Source organism: Lepidochelys kempii, chromosome 9 (genome assembly GCF_965140285.1).
Source record: "Lepidochelys kempii isolate rLepKem1 chromosome 9, rLepKem1.hap1, whole genome shotgun sequence".
NCBI lineage: Eukaryota > Metazoa > Chordata > Testudines > Cheloniidae > Lepidochelys > Lepidochelys kempii.
Window position 1 is genome coordinate 31,557,794 of NC_136388.1, and position 18,005 is coordinate 31,575,798.

The window sequence follows — 18,005 nt, forward strand, 5'->3', positions numbered from 1 at the left end:
TGTCTACACAGCAACTAGACACTCGCTGCTGGCCCATGCCAGCTAACTCAGGCTCACAGGGCTCTGGCTGCGCAGCTGTTCCATTGCTGTGTAGACTTCCAGGCTTGGGCTGAAGCCTGAGTTATGGGACCCTTCCACCCTGCAGGGTCCTAGAACTTGGGCTGTAGCCCAAGCTCAGAAGTCTACACAGCAAAGGAACAGCCCTGCAGCCTGAATCCCGTGAGCCTGAGTCAGCTGGCACGGGCCAGCCGTGGGTGTCTAGTTGCTGTGTAGACATACCCTGAAACCCACACAAGATTTGCTATAAACACTGAAAGGAGAGTGAGGCAGAGAACTGCAGAAATAGGAAGAGTGGTCTTGTGGATAAAGCACTAGATGGGGGCCCACAAGAACTCTATTCTATCCCTGGCACTCCTACATGTTGAGCAGTACTTAGGCCTGTTCTAGGCACAGTTTTTGTATTGATTTAACAATTTTGTTTTAGGGATGTGGTTTTTGTTCCAAAATATTTAACTATGCACAACCCTTAGTGTGGATGCAGTTATACCAGCAGAGAGGTCCCTTAGCAGTATTTCTCTTCCCTTACAGCACTAAGCTATACACACCTTTATATTGGCATAACTGTGTTCACACAGGGGAGCTGTGCCACTTTAACTATATCAGTATAGTTAAAGCTGTAAACAAAAAAATTCTGTATAGACAAGCCTGTGGCCCAGATTTTTCACTTCAGTGGGCAAGTGCCTTAGGCCTGAACCATTGTCCGCAGTAGGACTACTCACATCCATAGAGCTAAGCACGTTTCAGTGTTTACTGAAGGTGGACCTTGGATCAAAATTTTTGGAACTGGCCACTAATTGTATGTTCCTCATTTTCTGGATACCAGGGTCTGCTTTTGAGAAGTGCTGAATTGACAGCTCCAAAGCAAGACCATTGGAACTGCAGGTATTCAACATTTTTGTAAAATTAGGCCTTACGTGTCAAGCTGGGCTCCCCAATAACTGAGTCAACCAAAATTAGTGAACACTGCTGCAAATCTTAATCTCTCAGTGCCTCAATTCTCCAACTGTAAAATGCTTTGCGGTCTCACAGGGGAAATTGTGAAGATAAATTGTTTAATGTTTGCGAGGCAGTCAGATACTCCAGTAATGAGCATCATAACAAAGCTCAGGAGGAAATAATTCCATATTCAGTGCAGTATTTGGTGTTGAACATGGTGAACAGCATGTCAGGTATGGGGCCACACACTGGATGATATGGAAATAAGAAATACTGAACATCTGCCTTATTCACTGTGACCCATCAACCTGTGGGCTGAATGTGGCAGCAGTCTTATGGAAAAATATCTGATGATGTAATTATGCATAGGCACCAGGGTGTAGAATTAACATTGCATAAACAATTTCAATTCTTTCGTTTTCTAACTTTTCAGTGCTTGACTATTCAACCTTATAAAGTGTTCTTTTAATGTAGGTTTTGTTGTTTGGTGGGGTGGAGTGTTGGGTATGGTATATGCTGGCCAAATTCTCTGCTAGTATAAATTGGCACAGGTCCATTGGCTCCAATTTACACCAGCAAAGAATTTGACCAATGTTTGTAAGCTTTTTTAATTAAAAAAAGTTGTGAGCAAAAACATCTCTATTACATGATTGTTAGGAAACAGGAAACATTTCCTTTAAAAATGCACATTTATACATTGTTAAAATCATTCCACACAATAGCATTTAGTATTTGGAACCATGGTTCAAAAAGAATCAGTGTATAGTAAGAAAGAATGACTGTTTTTCAAGACAGAATCATTGTGGTTATTGTCAGATTCCTTTCATGTCAGAGAAGTTATTTGTATATGGGGAACCAAAAAGCATCATTGTGCTATCACAGGAAAGGGAGGTTAGACACCAGAATTCTTGCCTCATACTTCAACAGGCCCTGTTTATGTGGGCAAGAGTCTTGTTCTTCAAATATTAAAGACACTAACACTTTAAGTGCTTCCGTTTTCCCCCAAGGACTCCTGATTTATTGCTTCTTGGGTTCGATATAAAGGCATAACCATCGAACGCAGAATTGTCTTATTGTTTGCTCTGTTTGTTTTTTTGACAGTCAGAACATTAGTGATTGAGATACAATCAACGGGCCAGATTCCATAGTCCCACTGATTTGCAAAAAGTTCCTGCCACCTGTAACATGTTTTGGCTGTCTTGGTGAAAAGCTGAAGTATCAGTCATGCACAGCTACTCTTAAGCTAATTTTTTAAAAAGGAGGAAGAACAGCTCATGAGAACTTCCTGCAACTTGCCACATGCAGATTAGGAGAGTGCTGTTGTTTCTTCTAATACATTATACCACTTTGTAGTCATAGTACTATGAACACTTTCATTTCTGAACTGAGAAAATGTGCAGATCAAATGCCCTGTCCTTCTCCCTCCCTTACACTGATCTCATTCTGCCCATCTGGCTCTTATGTTCGGGGAAGAGTTTTGTTTCAGTAGTGTAATCAGAATCCCTCCACCTAATCCTCATGTATTATTTTGCTGTTTCCAATATAATGGATAATAAATATTCAATTATCTAACTCAAAATCTAAGTTTTGTCTTTTTTTTAAATTTTTTTCCTGTATTGTATGGTTAATGAGGGACGTGTGAACTGGCTTTGCCTATTTTTTAATTCACACAGACTTCATGGGTTCAGCGGATAGACTTGAATTAAAATGTCCTTTTCTGAGTTTACACCCTGGCTGTGAGTGATGAGAGGAACAGAGCAGAGGGGAAGAGAGAAATCCAAAGGAGAAAATGAGGTGCAGCGGGGGGCAGAAGGGGAGAGCAGAGCAAAAACACAAATACAGGGTGACTATGAAAAAAGGAGTAGAAAAGTCGAGAGATGTGAATTAAAAAATAACTGTCTGGAGCTATATCATCCCCTTCAGAGAAACTCCCCGGGAAGAGGAGTTAGGAAACGCCATGAAACTGGCTATACATAGTGACCAGGCCATTGCCCCTTAATATAAAAATGGTTTGAGGGGTTGCAGAATGGACAAGGAAGCCATAGTCTTGTGTGGGAAGAAAGGTCTGCTTGGAGCTGTGGACACTTTCTGCAGAGCTGGGGCCACCAAACCCAGCTGACAGCATTGCTGCCTATGTATTCATTTTGAATTGACTCATCTCTGACGTTTGAACCGTCAGTTCAAATCTGGCTGCAAATGTAGGCTTTCTGTAAACAAACTTGTATGGAATCTGAGACAAAGAGAAATGCTTTGCTCTTCTCTTTTATAATACTCCAGTGGCTGGAGGTGGTTTTTAAACACATGAATATTCCCCTCCAGTGTCTGCAGCCAAATATTGCAGCATTGAGCTAGGACATGACAACCTGAAAGTGAAATTGACTAGAAATCAGTGGTGAGCTGGAGCCGGTTCACACGAACCGGTTGTTAAATTTTGAAGCTGGTTTAGAACCAGTTGTTAAAGGGGTGGGCAAACTGTGGCCCGTGGGCCACATGCGGCCCACAGGACCGTCCTTTCCGTCCCGCCTGAGCTCTCAGCTGGGGAAGCTCCCCTGAGAATTTTTATTCCCCCAGGGGCACTCTGGGCCTTCGGTGGCACTTCAGCGGCGGGTCCTTCACTCGCTCCGGGCCTTCGGCGACGGGTCCTTCAGTGGCGCCGAAGACCTGGAGCGACTGAAGGACGTGCTGCCAAAGACCTGGAGCGACTGAAGGAACCGGTTCTTCAGCTTGTGGCAGCTCATCACTGCTAGAAATGGCTATAAAAGTAGCCAGTTTTATTGCCTATGGTGAATGGAAATGGGTCAGCAGCATAAATGATGAAAAAAATTACATTTTAATTTGTATTGTGTTTTTCTAACTAAGGTGCTATGAGCTTCACGTTGGCAGCCCCCCCCCGGCTTTCATTCTGTGCCCCAGCAGTCTGTCCATCCAGAGCTCATTGCAGAATTAGGGCCTGAATCTTCATTTTTTATTTGGTCTTTATGCAGACAAACTCTTATTGTAGTAAACCCTAAGCTTCCTTGCCTAAGACTAGCACTGTAGAGTGGTAAAATGGAAAGTTTTTTTTAATTGTAAAAATATAACCAACTTGTCATTTATGCCACTTGTTCAACATTAGTTAGGGTTTGCCTATGTGAGATGTTCAAGGTTCTAATATGATTTTATGAAAGATTTTTTAAAAAATTTATAGGAACAAAGTGTTGTGGACATAAACTAATTTTTGCAAACAAACAAAAAATAGTTTTTGGTAGGATCACAGAGGTTTGATAGGTTCACAGAGCCTCAAATTGCACAAATCTTATCGATCTACATTTAAAACAAGAACAATGTAGTGATGCAATCATAACATTACAAATGAGACAGGACAGCTTTAAGAGAGAAACAGGAAGTTGTAACTAGAATCCAGCTGAATTCTGAGCTAGGGGAGTTTGCCGTGAGGCTGCAAATAAAGCAGATGTGTTGTGAATTTCAGTAGTGTCTAGACTTTCCTTTACCAAAGTTGATGATATAGCATTTAACCTGTGGTGTTTTCTTTATTTTGCATTTTGTTCCCCTTCATCCTTTTTTTTTTTTTAAAAAGTACTCACATAAGGGGAATGAAATGGAAAAATTAAGGAAATATATGTCAGCGAGAGATGAGGATCAGTTTTATCATCAGGGAGCTGTGGAGTTGCTGGTCTTTAACTTTTTGCTCATCCTCACAATATTAACAATTTGGTTATTTAAAAATCATCGATTCCGCTTTTTGCATGAAACTGGAGGAGCCATGGTTTATGGTGAGTACAAATTTAAGTGCCAGTTTAGTATTAAACTTGTTGCATGTGTATAATTAGACACTTGAGCTCAAGTGCTGACAAGGCACAGAAAATGTACTGAATGAAATGCCACTAGCCTATTGAAATGTGCAGTAAAAAATTTAACACTTCAACTCTCACAAAACAGACATAAGTTGACCTGTCAATGGAGTAAATGTCACGAATAGGTTATCGTAGCACTGTACAGATAACGTACTTCCATGGGCTGATCTGAATCTAAAAACCCTTTGGGAATATAGGAGGCCTGTTTCATAAGAATAAAATACCAGGTTGAAAGCGATTATTTCATATGAATATAATGCATACTTGTTTGCGATATCCCATGATGGTGTGACACTAAGTCACAGCAGGAATCTATTAGGATCTCATGGGTTCAGCCCTGTGGTCTGATGCAATTTCAACTAGCTGAAGATTTTTGTTTTGTTTTTCATTGTGTTGTAGAAAAGCAGATTTTGAAAAGTCACTCTCTGATCCTCCCTGAATGTTTCCATTATATCTGTACTTCAGTTTGCCTCTCTTGTTCTAATCTTCCTTGATGTAATTTTCCAATATTTTATTTAACTTGTGCATAGGACCTTCTGCGTAGCCTGCTGCGATGAAGGTCTCTGTCAGTTTAATTATTATATGGAGGGAATGGTGGGGTTATTTCCCCAGTCCTTCCTTTCTCTCTTGTTTCACTTTCAGAAAAGTTGTGTAATCTCCATTTTGCTTTCCACAAAATGTGCCCTGATGACACTGTCAAGGCTGGAAAAAGGGATACAAATTATCACTTTATATATTGTGCATCCTAGCCACAAACCACCTGTGACTCTGACTTTCCTATGTATGTCATGATGCTGCCCCATTCATTATGAAATTCACATGCTCTAAGGTTGCATATTCTAAAAGTACTTGAGCCTGTTTTTCTGTCAGCTGCATGCAGTGTTTCCATTGAAATCATTGACATTGCATGCATGGAACTTGGGATAATCAGGCCCATGATTTTAAGACCATTGGAGCTTTTAATTTGAAAGTCAGTAGATGTTTCCTCCTAAGTGGTATCTTTTAAAGGAAGAAGGTTAGAGTTTATCGAAGGGTTAGAGCTGAAGTCTATCAGTCTTAACATTGTCCCTTTAAAACTCTTAATTACACAAATGAACTCTGAAAAGTCATAGGAACACAGGATTTACCCTTCTGTACCAGATACTTGACCTGTTAGGTCACTTTCTGCCTCTAGCAGTGACCTGATGCTTCAGAGGAAAGTAAAAAAACAAATAAAATCTTGTATCAAGCATTCATGCTATTCTAAATAGGTGGTGGGGAAGTGTGAGTGTTCCTTTCCTTTATACCTGTCCCTGCCTCTGTTTTGAAAGATTATGTTCTATAATAGTAACTCTGTAGGGCTTACTGGCAAATAACTAGAGTGGTGGAAAAAGAACTTATATGACAGTCCACCCGATTTTATTTTATCTCTAACTTCTCAGGTCTTATGTCACATGTGCATAATATACTGCTAGTAAATCAATTGAGATTAAAAAACAATACTTGGTAGAAGGTTACAGTTCACCACAATTAACAATGGCATTGATGTGCACAGTTTAGATAGTTCTACTAAAATAGTTTTTATACTCTACAAACCACCTCTAATTGCAGATGATTATATACATTTGTCTGTTATTTTTTGCTATTAATCTCTGCATATGGAGAAATCAGTGAAATACTATGCAATATTTTCACTATGGACAACCTGTAAAATATAACATTTTTCTAGGATTTACACACAAGACCCTTCCTCTTAGAATCCCTTGCTTCTTCTGTGTGATGTCCTGTGTACAACTGATCATGTTACATGCAGTGTTAGACGCAATCCAAAACTGCAGATTCAGACACCCCATACCTTTGCCTAGGTTTTGGCCTGGATCTGTACTTAGTGGCTTGGGTTCTCCATCTCTGGTTCATTTTGAATGTACCTTATCAAAACTGATATAAAAGCAAAAAGAGGGTGGGGAATGCAATTCAACTTCAAAAAAAAAAGTCAGTTCCCTATTTTAGGGTTTTATACTGCTGCCCATCACTGTTGTTTCTAACATTTAATTTCAATAACATTTTCAACTCCTACAATGTGGAATATTTGTCATTGCCTTGCACCTTGTGTAGCCATGAATACCGTTAAGCAGAGTGTCCCTTTTAGAGTTCATTAAATTCACTTGCCAGTTGAGATCTGTGCTGAGGCCTGAGTGAAGCTCTGCATTAAGAAATTCCTGAACAAAGGATACTGAGTCCATTTAGTCTTCTATTATTTATGACAGACGTCAGACAAAGAGAAATACCCATTCATGTGCATTACAAGCTTAAGCCGTAGTCCTTCCTGTACCTAGCAATATTGGGTGTGGCTTTAGGTATTCTTAGCAGTGTGAAACAGGAGTGGTTAAAGGAAACTGGCAAAATTCAGTTGTAAACAATTGCAACAGATCAATACCAGCAACTTCAGAGGAAAATCACCTGTAGGAATCTCTATAGAACCATGTGCTTGTACTGGGCCAAATTCTGTTCTCACTTACACGGCAGTCAAGCTTGAGTAGCACCATGAGAACTGTTTCTCCATTGCCTTGCAACTTGTGTAGCCATTTATACCAGATTTTACAATCCGATCAGTAGCATTTTACACCCAGTTTGCACAGGCGTAATGCCTTAATTCCACAGTTCATTGTATGGAGGCACAGATGTCTGCTGTTTGGATCCATTTTCAGGATCTACATGAATACACAGTCTGCCAGGCTATGGAGAATCAGGCCTATTTACTTATGAGTGAGTAGTATTTGACCAGCTGTTTGCCGACTGTTGCACGGAATGGTGTCTGGGTCTGAAACAGTTGGCAATGCAGTGTATGACCATTATTTATGGGTGTGCCATTGCAGAAGATGGTCAAAGAGAAAGATGAGGAAAACTAGTAGAAAGGTGTGACAGATTTAGGGCCTGATCCTGTGAGGAGATGAGCACCCACAACTCAGGCCACTAAGCCCCATGGGCAGAAGAATGCAGATTCATTCATTGGTTTGCCTTCCAATCTCCCACTGAATTTGGGTCTCTGATTCTTGTAGCTAGGTTCAACAGTAGCATTCTTGGTAATGCTCTGGGGTGGGCCAGTGCCAAAGCAGGCAGTTGAATGAGGTGTGAAGAAGCAGCTGAGTGTCAGCATGGACAGTAGGAAATGTTGGCTTTTTCACTTCTTACCATTTTATTCTAACAATAGTACTTACATTACATGGCCCTTCCTTGGAGGAATCTGAAAGGTACTTTTTACTGCCTTGGGCCTGGCTTTTAGAAGTGCTGCGAACCCACAGCTCCAATTGAAATCAGTGGTTTGAAAATCAGACTCGTACTGAGCACCCAAATCAGTGGTCACTTCTGAAAATGATGACCTTGACAGTAGGTTTGCATCTATACTACAGGGGTATGCAAGCATAGGTGTGACACCATAGCTATGTCAGTATAGTCACACAGTGTAAACATACTCTCAGGTAGGGAGGGCCCAAAGCCGTTAGAACTTTATTGTTGAAAATCAACACCAAACTCCAGTTACAAATAAACTGAGGCACAGAGGGCCTTTGCCAGATTTATGCTGGTGTAACTCTGTTGTAATCAACGGAGTTTTATTGGTGTAAAACTAGAATAATGCAGCAGAGAATCAAGTGCAAAGAACTTAAATGACTTACCTAGTGTCACATGGCAAGTCAATAGTAGAGCCAGGAATACAGATCGGAAGACCTCTTACAGCCACTGTCCTAAGACACTAAACTGTAACTGCTTTATTCAGGGAACTATTTACTGGAATTGGGACAAAAATGGTGATGTGAGCTTGATCCTTCAAGGTTCTGAATGTGTGCTGAGTACTGACCAATTCCTTCAAAGGGACTGTGGGAGGTCAGAACCTAATAGGATTAGGTACTAGAAATGGGAATCCATAGTTTGGGATAATATGACAAAGATCACAATTTTCCCTTTTTCAATTCATGTATGAATAATGAAGAGAGATCTTCGAGGTATAATTTAGAGCCTGGAAAAAGGCGTGATCAAGGCAGGTTGCAATAATATAGTACAAGTGTTTGAGAAACATCCATAGCCAGAATGGATTTTGTAGTTGGAATATAAAAGAGACATAATGTTTTTAAATCAAATGTGAAGGAATTCAGGTCTGCTCTAAAATAATTCTTGAATAGTCAGGAGAATTAAGCAATGGACTGAACTGCTTAGTTTCTGAGTCACCTTCATTTAGAGGTGTTCAGAAATAGCTAGATAAAATCCTAGAGGGAGGAATATCCTTTTTGATACGAGAGTGTGGCCTTGATGACCTCAAAGGTCTTTTCCAACACTATTATCTATGATTAAGGGTTTGATCCTGCTTCCACTGAAGTCATTGGCAAAATTCCTATTGAGTTCAATGAAATCAGGTTTGGGATCTAGTTGGGGTGCTTCTGGGAGAAGAGTAACAAATGGTAATGCGATTTAAAAAAAACAAACTGTCACTTTAAAGTGTCTTTTTTCTGATTCAATCCAGCATCAGAAGTCACTTTTAAAAAGGAATTATCTGAACATCAGTACTAGTCACTGCAGGGAAACGTCTCGGGTAAAGGGAACCTGGGAGGGGAAGAGATGTTCTAATTGAATTCTGACTTCTATTGTGTTAGGGATTGATTCCTATTCAGTGTGGCATGCTCTCACCTTGCATGATGAGACCCTGTATTAATGACTAAACTCCATGTTCAACTGATGTTATCATAGCTGAAGCTGTCTTACCTCTGCTCACAGCATAGCAACCTGTAATAGGGCTACCTGTTTTCTTATTATGTGAATTAATCCTTTCCTGATTTGTTCTCATGCAATTTATTTTTAACAGCGTCACTGCTGGCCTTCCATTCTAAAATCTGGGTTTGTGCATTTGGTTCCCATTCTATTGAAATGAATGGAACATATAAGGGGCTGCCACATGTATCTGGTATTAAAGGTGTGTTTTGCATAGGATGCCCCATATATTAAACACAGAGAGCTGTTTGAAAGTATTTCCATATTTAGTTGCAGTGTTGGGGAACAGTAATTGCAAGGGATATTGAAAATATTAGTTTTGCTTTTGTTATATGTGTTCTGAATGCTTCTTTAGAACCTATTGTAAATAATTTTTTTGGAGCTGGTGAGAACACAGGAAGGTAGAGGCCGTAGAAAGGAAGGCATATGCTGTACATCTTTAGCCTATGCTTAAAAAAGGGGGTGATTTTAATTGGAATCTGGACTAGGGCCTCTGAGTACAGCTCTACTAGAGATAATAAATATTTTATACAAAGCAGAAATTTATGTGAGTTGATGATAATGCATAAACTTTAAAATATTTATTTTTCCTGAGGTTTTATATTCAGTGTATTGGTAAATCCGACCTATGGTAAATGCTTTATTTCTTAAGGAATAATATGACTGCAATACTTAAGTGGTCTCCAGAAATATACTGAAGTGATACAGCAATTGTCTCTTATAGATCCTTCTATGGAGCTTTCATTAATTTTCTGAATCTAGGGATTTGAATCCATCTGTACTTCAAATTTAAAACATCATAATGTTCCTCTGAGAACTCAAGAGACTCAAAAGCTCCATTAATGCTCTCAGAATATTGATTGTCAACATCTGCTGTACTTAATGCTAGCCATCCCTGTATGTCTATTGATACTAACAAAATTGTGAATTTTATTTGTACTCTAAAACCACTGACGATACCTTTAAGCATCTGGGCAGTTCAGTATGCTACCCTGACCCATATTGCATCTGATGATAGGCTCCAAACTAGGGGAAAGAAGCAACATGAGCCAGTTGTCTTTGTCAAATGTTGATTTTTATTTCCTTACAGCAATCTTGATGATAATTTTAAGACCTTAAAAAGCACCATTCCTGCAAACACACATTGTTTAGCTTTACATATATGAATATATTCAGGTACCTAAGTGTTTGCAGGACTGGAACATACCATAGTTCTGTGTGACTTCTTTGGAAAAGTGCAGTGAAATGCCAGACTAGCCATTTCTGAATATTATCTGCCCCACCAGAGAAAACTCACAGAAGGCTGTTTGTGACTACTGTTGAAGATATCATATCTTGCCAGGACACAGTTGCCCTTGTAGCTTCCCATCTTAAACTTACCACTTCTGTTTGAAATAATATAACCCAGAAGCCAAATTAATGAACTTTCACTAGTATAACTGAGAACACAATTTGACCATGTCTGTTTCCCCAAATGTGCCGTTTAATAAGTTAAATGTGGCTTTATGTAGGGAACAATGACCCTTCTGAGTGGTCTAGTTTTTTAATCAAAGGTCCAATGAAAATACAAGCAAACCTTCACCACAACATCTTGGCTGGAGACAGTCAGTCTCAGTTTATGTGTTCTCCCCGGTCTCCTACCCTCCAGCAGGGTTCTCTTGGCTCTGGTCCCTTCCTTGGAAAGTCAGGTCTCTTCCCACTGCATGAGCAGGAGGCTTCCCTGAAGCCAGGGCCTGCAGAGATCTGCCAACAGCAGCTCTTCTCTGTGACAGCCTGTAGTTCCTGAGAGGCTGGGCTTCCTGCCACTGTTCGGGAGTTCCCTGTCCTTAGGAGCACACTTCCCAGGCTCCTTCTTCTGGTGAGCTGTCCTGGGAGCTCCTCTCCTCAGGAGCTTCCTGTCTCTAGGATCTCCCCCCACTTAAGGCCTAGTAACACAACTAACTAACTGACTAGGGATTCAATTACTTCTAGGTGGATCTGAGTTCGCTCATTCTCCCTTACAGGTGCCTGTTGCAGGTAGTCTGATCCCGGACTTCCCTGACAGTCCCCATATATTTAAAACAGTAACCAGAACTTGGTTTTATGTAAAGAGCATATACTAGGTTTCTCAAAGTGTTTTATGAAACAGGGATCTATTCAATGGTAGCACAGAGGCTATGTAGGCAAAACATGACGGCCATCTGAGAGCCACAGGCCGATCCCCTCAATTAAAATGGCTGTCATTTCCCCACTACCTTTGCAGGTGATGGTGAGAGAGCTCCTAGTAAAGATGGTCACCGTCTCTCATTGTTTCAGTAGGAGAGAGTCCTGGTTGACTCAAGGAAGATGGCTGCCCTACATGCTGTCAGAAAGCAGGGAAAAATAGTGTGGGGAGACTGGGCAGATACGTGTAAGGGGACTGTTGCCCCCTTACTAACATTCAGTGGGGGTGTTTTAGTTGCTAGGTACCAGTACTAAAAAGGGGGAAGGGTCGAGGGTGAATCAGGACCCTGAGACTGACAGTCCCCAGGAACAATGGGGAGAGGCCAATGCTCTAGGTCAGCCTGAACGACAGGGCGAGCGGGCTAATCAGGGAGTCAGGAGGCCAGGGAGGTCCCATCCTCGGTGTGAGCTGGAATTGCCTGGGTCAGAGTGGGGCTGAGCTAAGGAGAAAGCAGGGGCCGAGCTGAGCTGGGAAGCAGAGCTGTTCCAGATCCAGAGGGACCAGAAAAGCAGCCCAGAGAGAGCAGACCCTGTCCTGGGAGCAGAGCTGCAGCCCCAAAGCCAGAGGCACATCCCAGAGAGAGCAGACTTGCCCTGGGAGCAGAGTTGCAGCAACCAGAGCCAGAGGAGCTAGAAAAGCAGCCCAGGAAGCAGGTCAGTGCTGGGAGCAGAGTCACAGAAGCAGCCTGCAGAGCAGACCTGTCCTGGTAGCAGAGCTGTAGCAACCAGAGCCAGAGGGGCCAAAGAAACAGCCCAGGGAGCTGGAGGCAGAGCAGCAGCAGTGCTGAGACAGGGTGGTGGAGCTGGGGCTGGAGCAGTCCGGAGCTGGGTGCAGTGAGCAGCTGGGGAGACCGAGGGGGACCCTGGGCAGCGGGCCCAGCATGGGGAGACGCCTCAGCCAAGAGGCTCTGCAGGCCAGGCTTGGATCATAACCCCGACAGGGCGGGGGCGACACTGAGAAGAAGGGTCCTACCACTTAGAGCCTGAGAGCGTGTGGCCACCACCAGAGCAAGTGTCCAACCCACAGCATCCCTGCAGCACAGCCAGGGCCTGAGAAGGAGGCCTGGGACTTACAAGGAACAGACTGTGAACTGCCCTGACATTCCAGAGAGAATGTTTGTGATGTTCCCTGCCACAGAGCGGGTTGATGTGTTCCCTTTAACCTTTCCCATTTTTCCTTATTCTTTTTAAAATTAATTGTTGATTAAATAACTTGTGTTTGCTTTAACTTGTATGTAATGGTCAGTGGGTCAGAGAAGTGCCCAGGGCAGAGAGAGTACCCTGGAGTGGGGACACCCTAGCCCCTGTCCTAGGTGACCACAGCAGGGTTGGGGGTTGAGCCTCCCAGGAATCCCAGGCCCAGCCTTGTTGGGGTTACGAGGACTCTGCCAGACAGGAGAGTGGAAGGGGAGTCCTCAAGAGCAGGGAGGCCACTGGGTAAAGGAAGTGGGAGTGAGGACTCAGATCCTTTTGCTAGCCCACTTCACCGGGGTAGTGCAGAAGTCAGGAAAGTTCCCCACAATAGCGGGACTATTCCCACGTTTACATATGGAAGGGTGGGGAGCAGAGCAGGACAGTGGGGTATGGGTTAATAAGGGGGCAAGGGAATTTTGAAGCGAAGCAAGAACATTGTATGGCGTAAATTAATATTGAAGGACAGTGAGGGAGCAGGTGAATATGGGAGGACAGCAGAATTTAGAGTGGTAGGAGAGGAGGATGAGGGAGCAGGCAAGCCCACTATGGGGACAGGAAATGAGGACCATAGAGGTAGACTTCGGTGGGTGGAAAGGAAGGGAGAATGTGTCATGGCAGAGGAGCAGTAGAAGGGCTGAGACTGATGGCAGACAGAGTCTTGAGATTGAGAGAAGGATCTGAGAGTTTCAGACAGGGAAAGAGAGCTGGGGAGGAAAGGAAGATAGTACTCCCATTCAAGGGTCTGAGAGAGGGTGAGTGGCATCCTTCCAAGCATGGAATGGGAAGGTCCACATTTTTGCATGTGCATTTTGAGTGCGTTTAAGGTTGAATTTTCAACCTATAATAATACCTTGTGAGATAGGCAGTTCCCCCTAAAGGTTAAATAATCTGAAGTCAGACTGAAAACCCCAAACTCTTTTAACCAGTTAATTCTCATGGCTTCCTGAGGTCTGACTTTTGAACTCTTGGGGTTGGCCATCATGGTATTAATATTTTGCATTGGAACATTTAGTGCCTGCTTCCCTCCCCCAAGAATTTTCAGGAAGTCTGTATGCTACCTCTTACTACAGCTAGATTTATTATCTGATTTATTATGCACATTTCATATGACCTCAGGAAGCAACCTTTGGACTCTTAGTGGTGATGTGAATCCTGAGGGATTTAAAGAAAACATCCCTCCTTAACAGTATAGTCAGCATTCTTGTTATTACACCATCTTTGCCTTACTCCATGAAGCTAAAATATTACATCTGATATAATATGCTAGAGGCAACCACTGTTCAGAGACCTCTGCAAAACTGGCCAACAACAAGATTGTTCCATCTCTCTGTCTAGCCATTTATACCACTCTCATCAGCATAGTATCTGGTTACTGAATGAAACTTCAGTATTAACTCTAAATTTTCTGACTCCTCTGGGTTACTTTCTATAGTTAAATTTCGTTCATATTTTTCAAAGGGCTCTAAAAAAAATCTAGATACTTAATGGCCTCCATCATCATTGTATCTGAACATTTCCCAAGTATTTATACTATACTATACTATTAGTCAATATTATAGAATGAACCAGAAGGCTTATGCTAAGCTAAGAACCAAAAATTGCCAGCATACTTTTGTACTTTGCTAAAGGTGTATCTTTGAATATTTTATACTCAAGATTAGGTTTTATTGTGTACTTTTAGGTTTTATTAGTAGTTAAATTGTGGGTTTTGTGCGTTGTACTGTTTATTTGCCAAAAGCAAGATGTATGTGCATTGATTGGTCAAAAGCATGATGGATAAGCTTCATCTAGTAGGAACTGTGTGCTGGGAACACTTATGGTAGGTTTTCATGGCCTAATATTATTTGTACTCATTTGGAATAATATTGTTTGTAGTTGGCACAGATGTCTTATAACCTGACAAAAAACAGATAAGGAAAAAGGAGTGAGAGGCATTAGTCTTTTTGCTGTCATAAATAAGGGACATATAAGGCCAGGTCTACACTAGAAAGTTAAGCTGACCAGTTACTGCACTCAGGGGTGCAACGTAGTTAAGCCAAGCTAACCCCCAGTGTAGACAGCCCTGGGTCGACAGAAATATTCTGCCATTGAACTACCTACCACCTCTTGGGAGGGGGGAGATTAACTACAGTGATGGAAGAGCCCCTCCCATTGCTGTAGTGAGTGGCTATACTGAAGCACTACAGTGGCACAGCTGCACTGCTGTAGCAGTTTAAGTGTAGACACTTCCTAAATATGAGCTGAATTAAGCACAAACTTTGACACAGACATGCTGAAAACTGCTGCAACAACTACTTCCCAGGATCATATAAAGTATTAACCCTTTTCTGTCTGTGCTGATTTCTCTATGCTCAATAAACCAATTGAGCGAAGTTATCTGACATCTTATCAATAAATAAAATGAACCCATTGATTATCAACAATCCTCACAGCACCCATGGCAAATTGGGAAGTATTATTTTCTCCATCTGAGGACACTGTTGGTGACTTGCCTAAAATCCCACAGGAAGTCAGCAGCATAGCTATGCTGCAGCTGGGGGTGTGATTTGCAGCTTGTTTAAATCTCAGGTGGCATGTCTAATCTAGCTAGCTCGCTAAGAAATAGTAGTGAGACATGGCAGCACGGGTTGCACAAGTCCGCCTGACTCCCCGAAGCATTTGCTTGCTTGTGCAGCCCATATTGAAGCCTGTGCTGCCGTGTCTTCACTGCTATTTTTAGCAAGGTAGCTAGAGTACAGATAGCACCGGCATATGTATGCAAACTGCAGTATAAAGCTGCAGCTGCAGTATAGACATAGCCTATATAGTCAGGAACTAAATCCAAGTCTCTGTGTCTTAACCACAACAGCATCATTCTTTCCATTTTTATTGTTTATTATTTATATAGCACCGTAACTGCATAGCTCCTTACAATATGCAGAATGTGTCCTGGGACAGAGTGAGTAACGACTTACCCAACGTAACTTTAACACAGGAAATCTTCAGAGATGCTGAGAAAAGAACATTATCTCTTGACTTCCAGTACAGTGTTCTAGCCACAAAAGCATCCTCCCGCTTTAAATACATACTTACCACACATACCTTATTAGGCATGCAGTAGCTGAGTAACATGGTTAGTAAAAACATCAGAATGACCTCAATACCTGGATCACAGAAGTATGATCTGTTCCAGGTGCATGTAAAACCCTCATGTCCACCCCTGTACTCATCCAGAAATTGCCACGTTCTTCAGTGTTCCATATTCATCCACACAATACTGCCTGGAGTGCACCTCGATGGTACTGTTGGTGAAGGGGAACCACCATACTTTTCTTCTCCATGTCTACAACCAATGCTGTATCAGACACTCACAGTATTTTAACCTCTTATGTTTCTAATCTGCAGGTCTCGTAATGGGATTAATTATACAATATGCAACAACACCAACCAACTTTGAAAGTGGAACTGTCTATACTTGTGAGAAGCTGAAGTTTGGCCCACCCACTGTACTTGTTAATATAACAAACCAAATATATGAATATCAATACAAAAGGCAAATCAACCAACACAACGTTAATGCTCACCAAGGCAATGCAATGCTTCAAAAGGTAAAAGGATTGTCTGCCATTATCCTTGTGTGTTATAAAATGAGTTCTTGCTTTATTAACTTATGCCAGCGTGAAAGGAGAATCTGTCCCTATTTATAGTGTGATATGGACACTTACTCTGATTTTAGGATGACAAGGGAGGAACAGGAAGGAGGACAGACAGAAAAAGGAAATAAGGTGAATTAGATGTCCAATTGCTATGAAACAGAAAAGAATTATAGTTCACAGCTCCGCTGTAGTCAGGAGGCTGTGTGTGAACAAAACAATTGCCTGAGTTCTCTGGTATGACCACTCCAGCCCCCACAAATATTGACTTTATCTTGAGAAGATCTGGTCAAATCATATTAGTGAGTGATGGACGTAAAACATTTTCCCCCCATCAGACATTGAAGAAATTACTTACAAATCAGTGTTTTCATTACTTAAGCAGCTCTACTTGGAATCAAAAATTTCAAATGTAATGTTAATATTAAAATCTAAATTTTATGCTCCCTCCCCCGCACACTTCCTTTTTTCTAACTCTCTAAGAAAGAGAATGATGCAAAAACCCAACAAGCACTTTTCATAACAGCACATTTGTCATGTTGTAATGAGAGATAGGACATGTGCATACCAAGGTTCTAACCATATGAGAAACTTCTTAAACTTCACTTTTCTGATTACACTCCATTCCTGTATGACTTCCAAGTTCCTTCATGTGGGTTGCCTTGTAACTCACTTACCTATGTGTTATAATGGAAATTATTTAAACTCAGGAGTTGTCTTTATCTCAATAATATAGGTCCCCATGCATAGAAGTCAGGGGGATTAATCACAAATTTAAAGTTTTCCACATACTTAAATTCGTTCCTGAATTAGAACATGTGTATGTTTGGTTAATGCCTCCCTCAGGAAAAATTAGGCTGATTGAAGGTTGTGATAGCAAACCTGGGTGGGTACAGGAAAATACTGGGACCTCAGACTTATTCAGACTTTACTGAGTCTTTAGGCATTTTCCTGAGAGACTATTGCCTCTCGAGAGAATTGCCTTTGGCAGGTGGCTATGCATAGCCACAACAGTCCCCCTTAGAAGAATTGGCGCTAGACATTAGCAGACTAAACAATTGCTTGGGGCCCCAAGCAACTCAAGGGATCCCCATATTTGTTTTTTAGTATAACAACTTGCCTGCTTTACTGTTGGGGTGGAGATATTCCTCCTTAGGTCCTGCAGTGGGCTAGCACCAGCTCTTCCCCTTTGCTTGCAACCATGTCAGAGTCAACCTAGAAACTAGGAGCAATCTGGCAGCATGGAGAGTTTTCCTTAAGTATCACAGTGGCATGTGTCTCTAGTGCTTGAAGTGCCACCTTTTGCCTGACATCCAGCTGTGCTCAGATGCAATGAGCAGCCTAGGTTTCAGCATGTTCATCACTCGCTCTGGAGCTGAATAACAGC

At 41.8% G+C, this 18,005-nt stretch overlaps 1 protein-coding gene across 1 annotated transcript in view; it reads left to right on the forward strand.

Moving 5' to 3' along the window:
* The first annotated feature begins 4,407 nt into the window (after nt 1–4,407).
* Nucleotides 4,408–18,005, forward strand: part of SLC9A9 (solute carrier family 9 member A9) — a 325,848-nt gene continuing 312,250 nt past the window's right edge. Inside the window, exons 1-2 of the mRNA XM_073359753.1 lie at nt 4,408–4,769; nt 16,371–16,573. Of these exons, the coding sequence (XP_073215854.1) occupies nt 4,595–4,769; nt 16,371–16,573 (378 nt within the window). The 5' untranslated portion in view covers nt 4,408–4,594. The remainder of the gene's footprint in view (nt 4,770–16,370; nt 16,574–18,005) is intronic.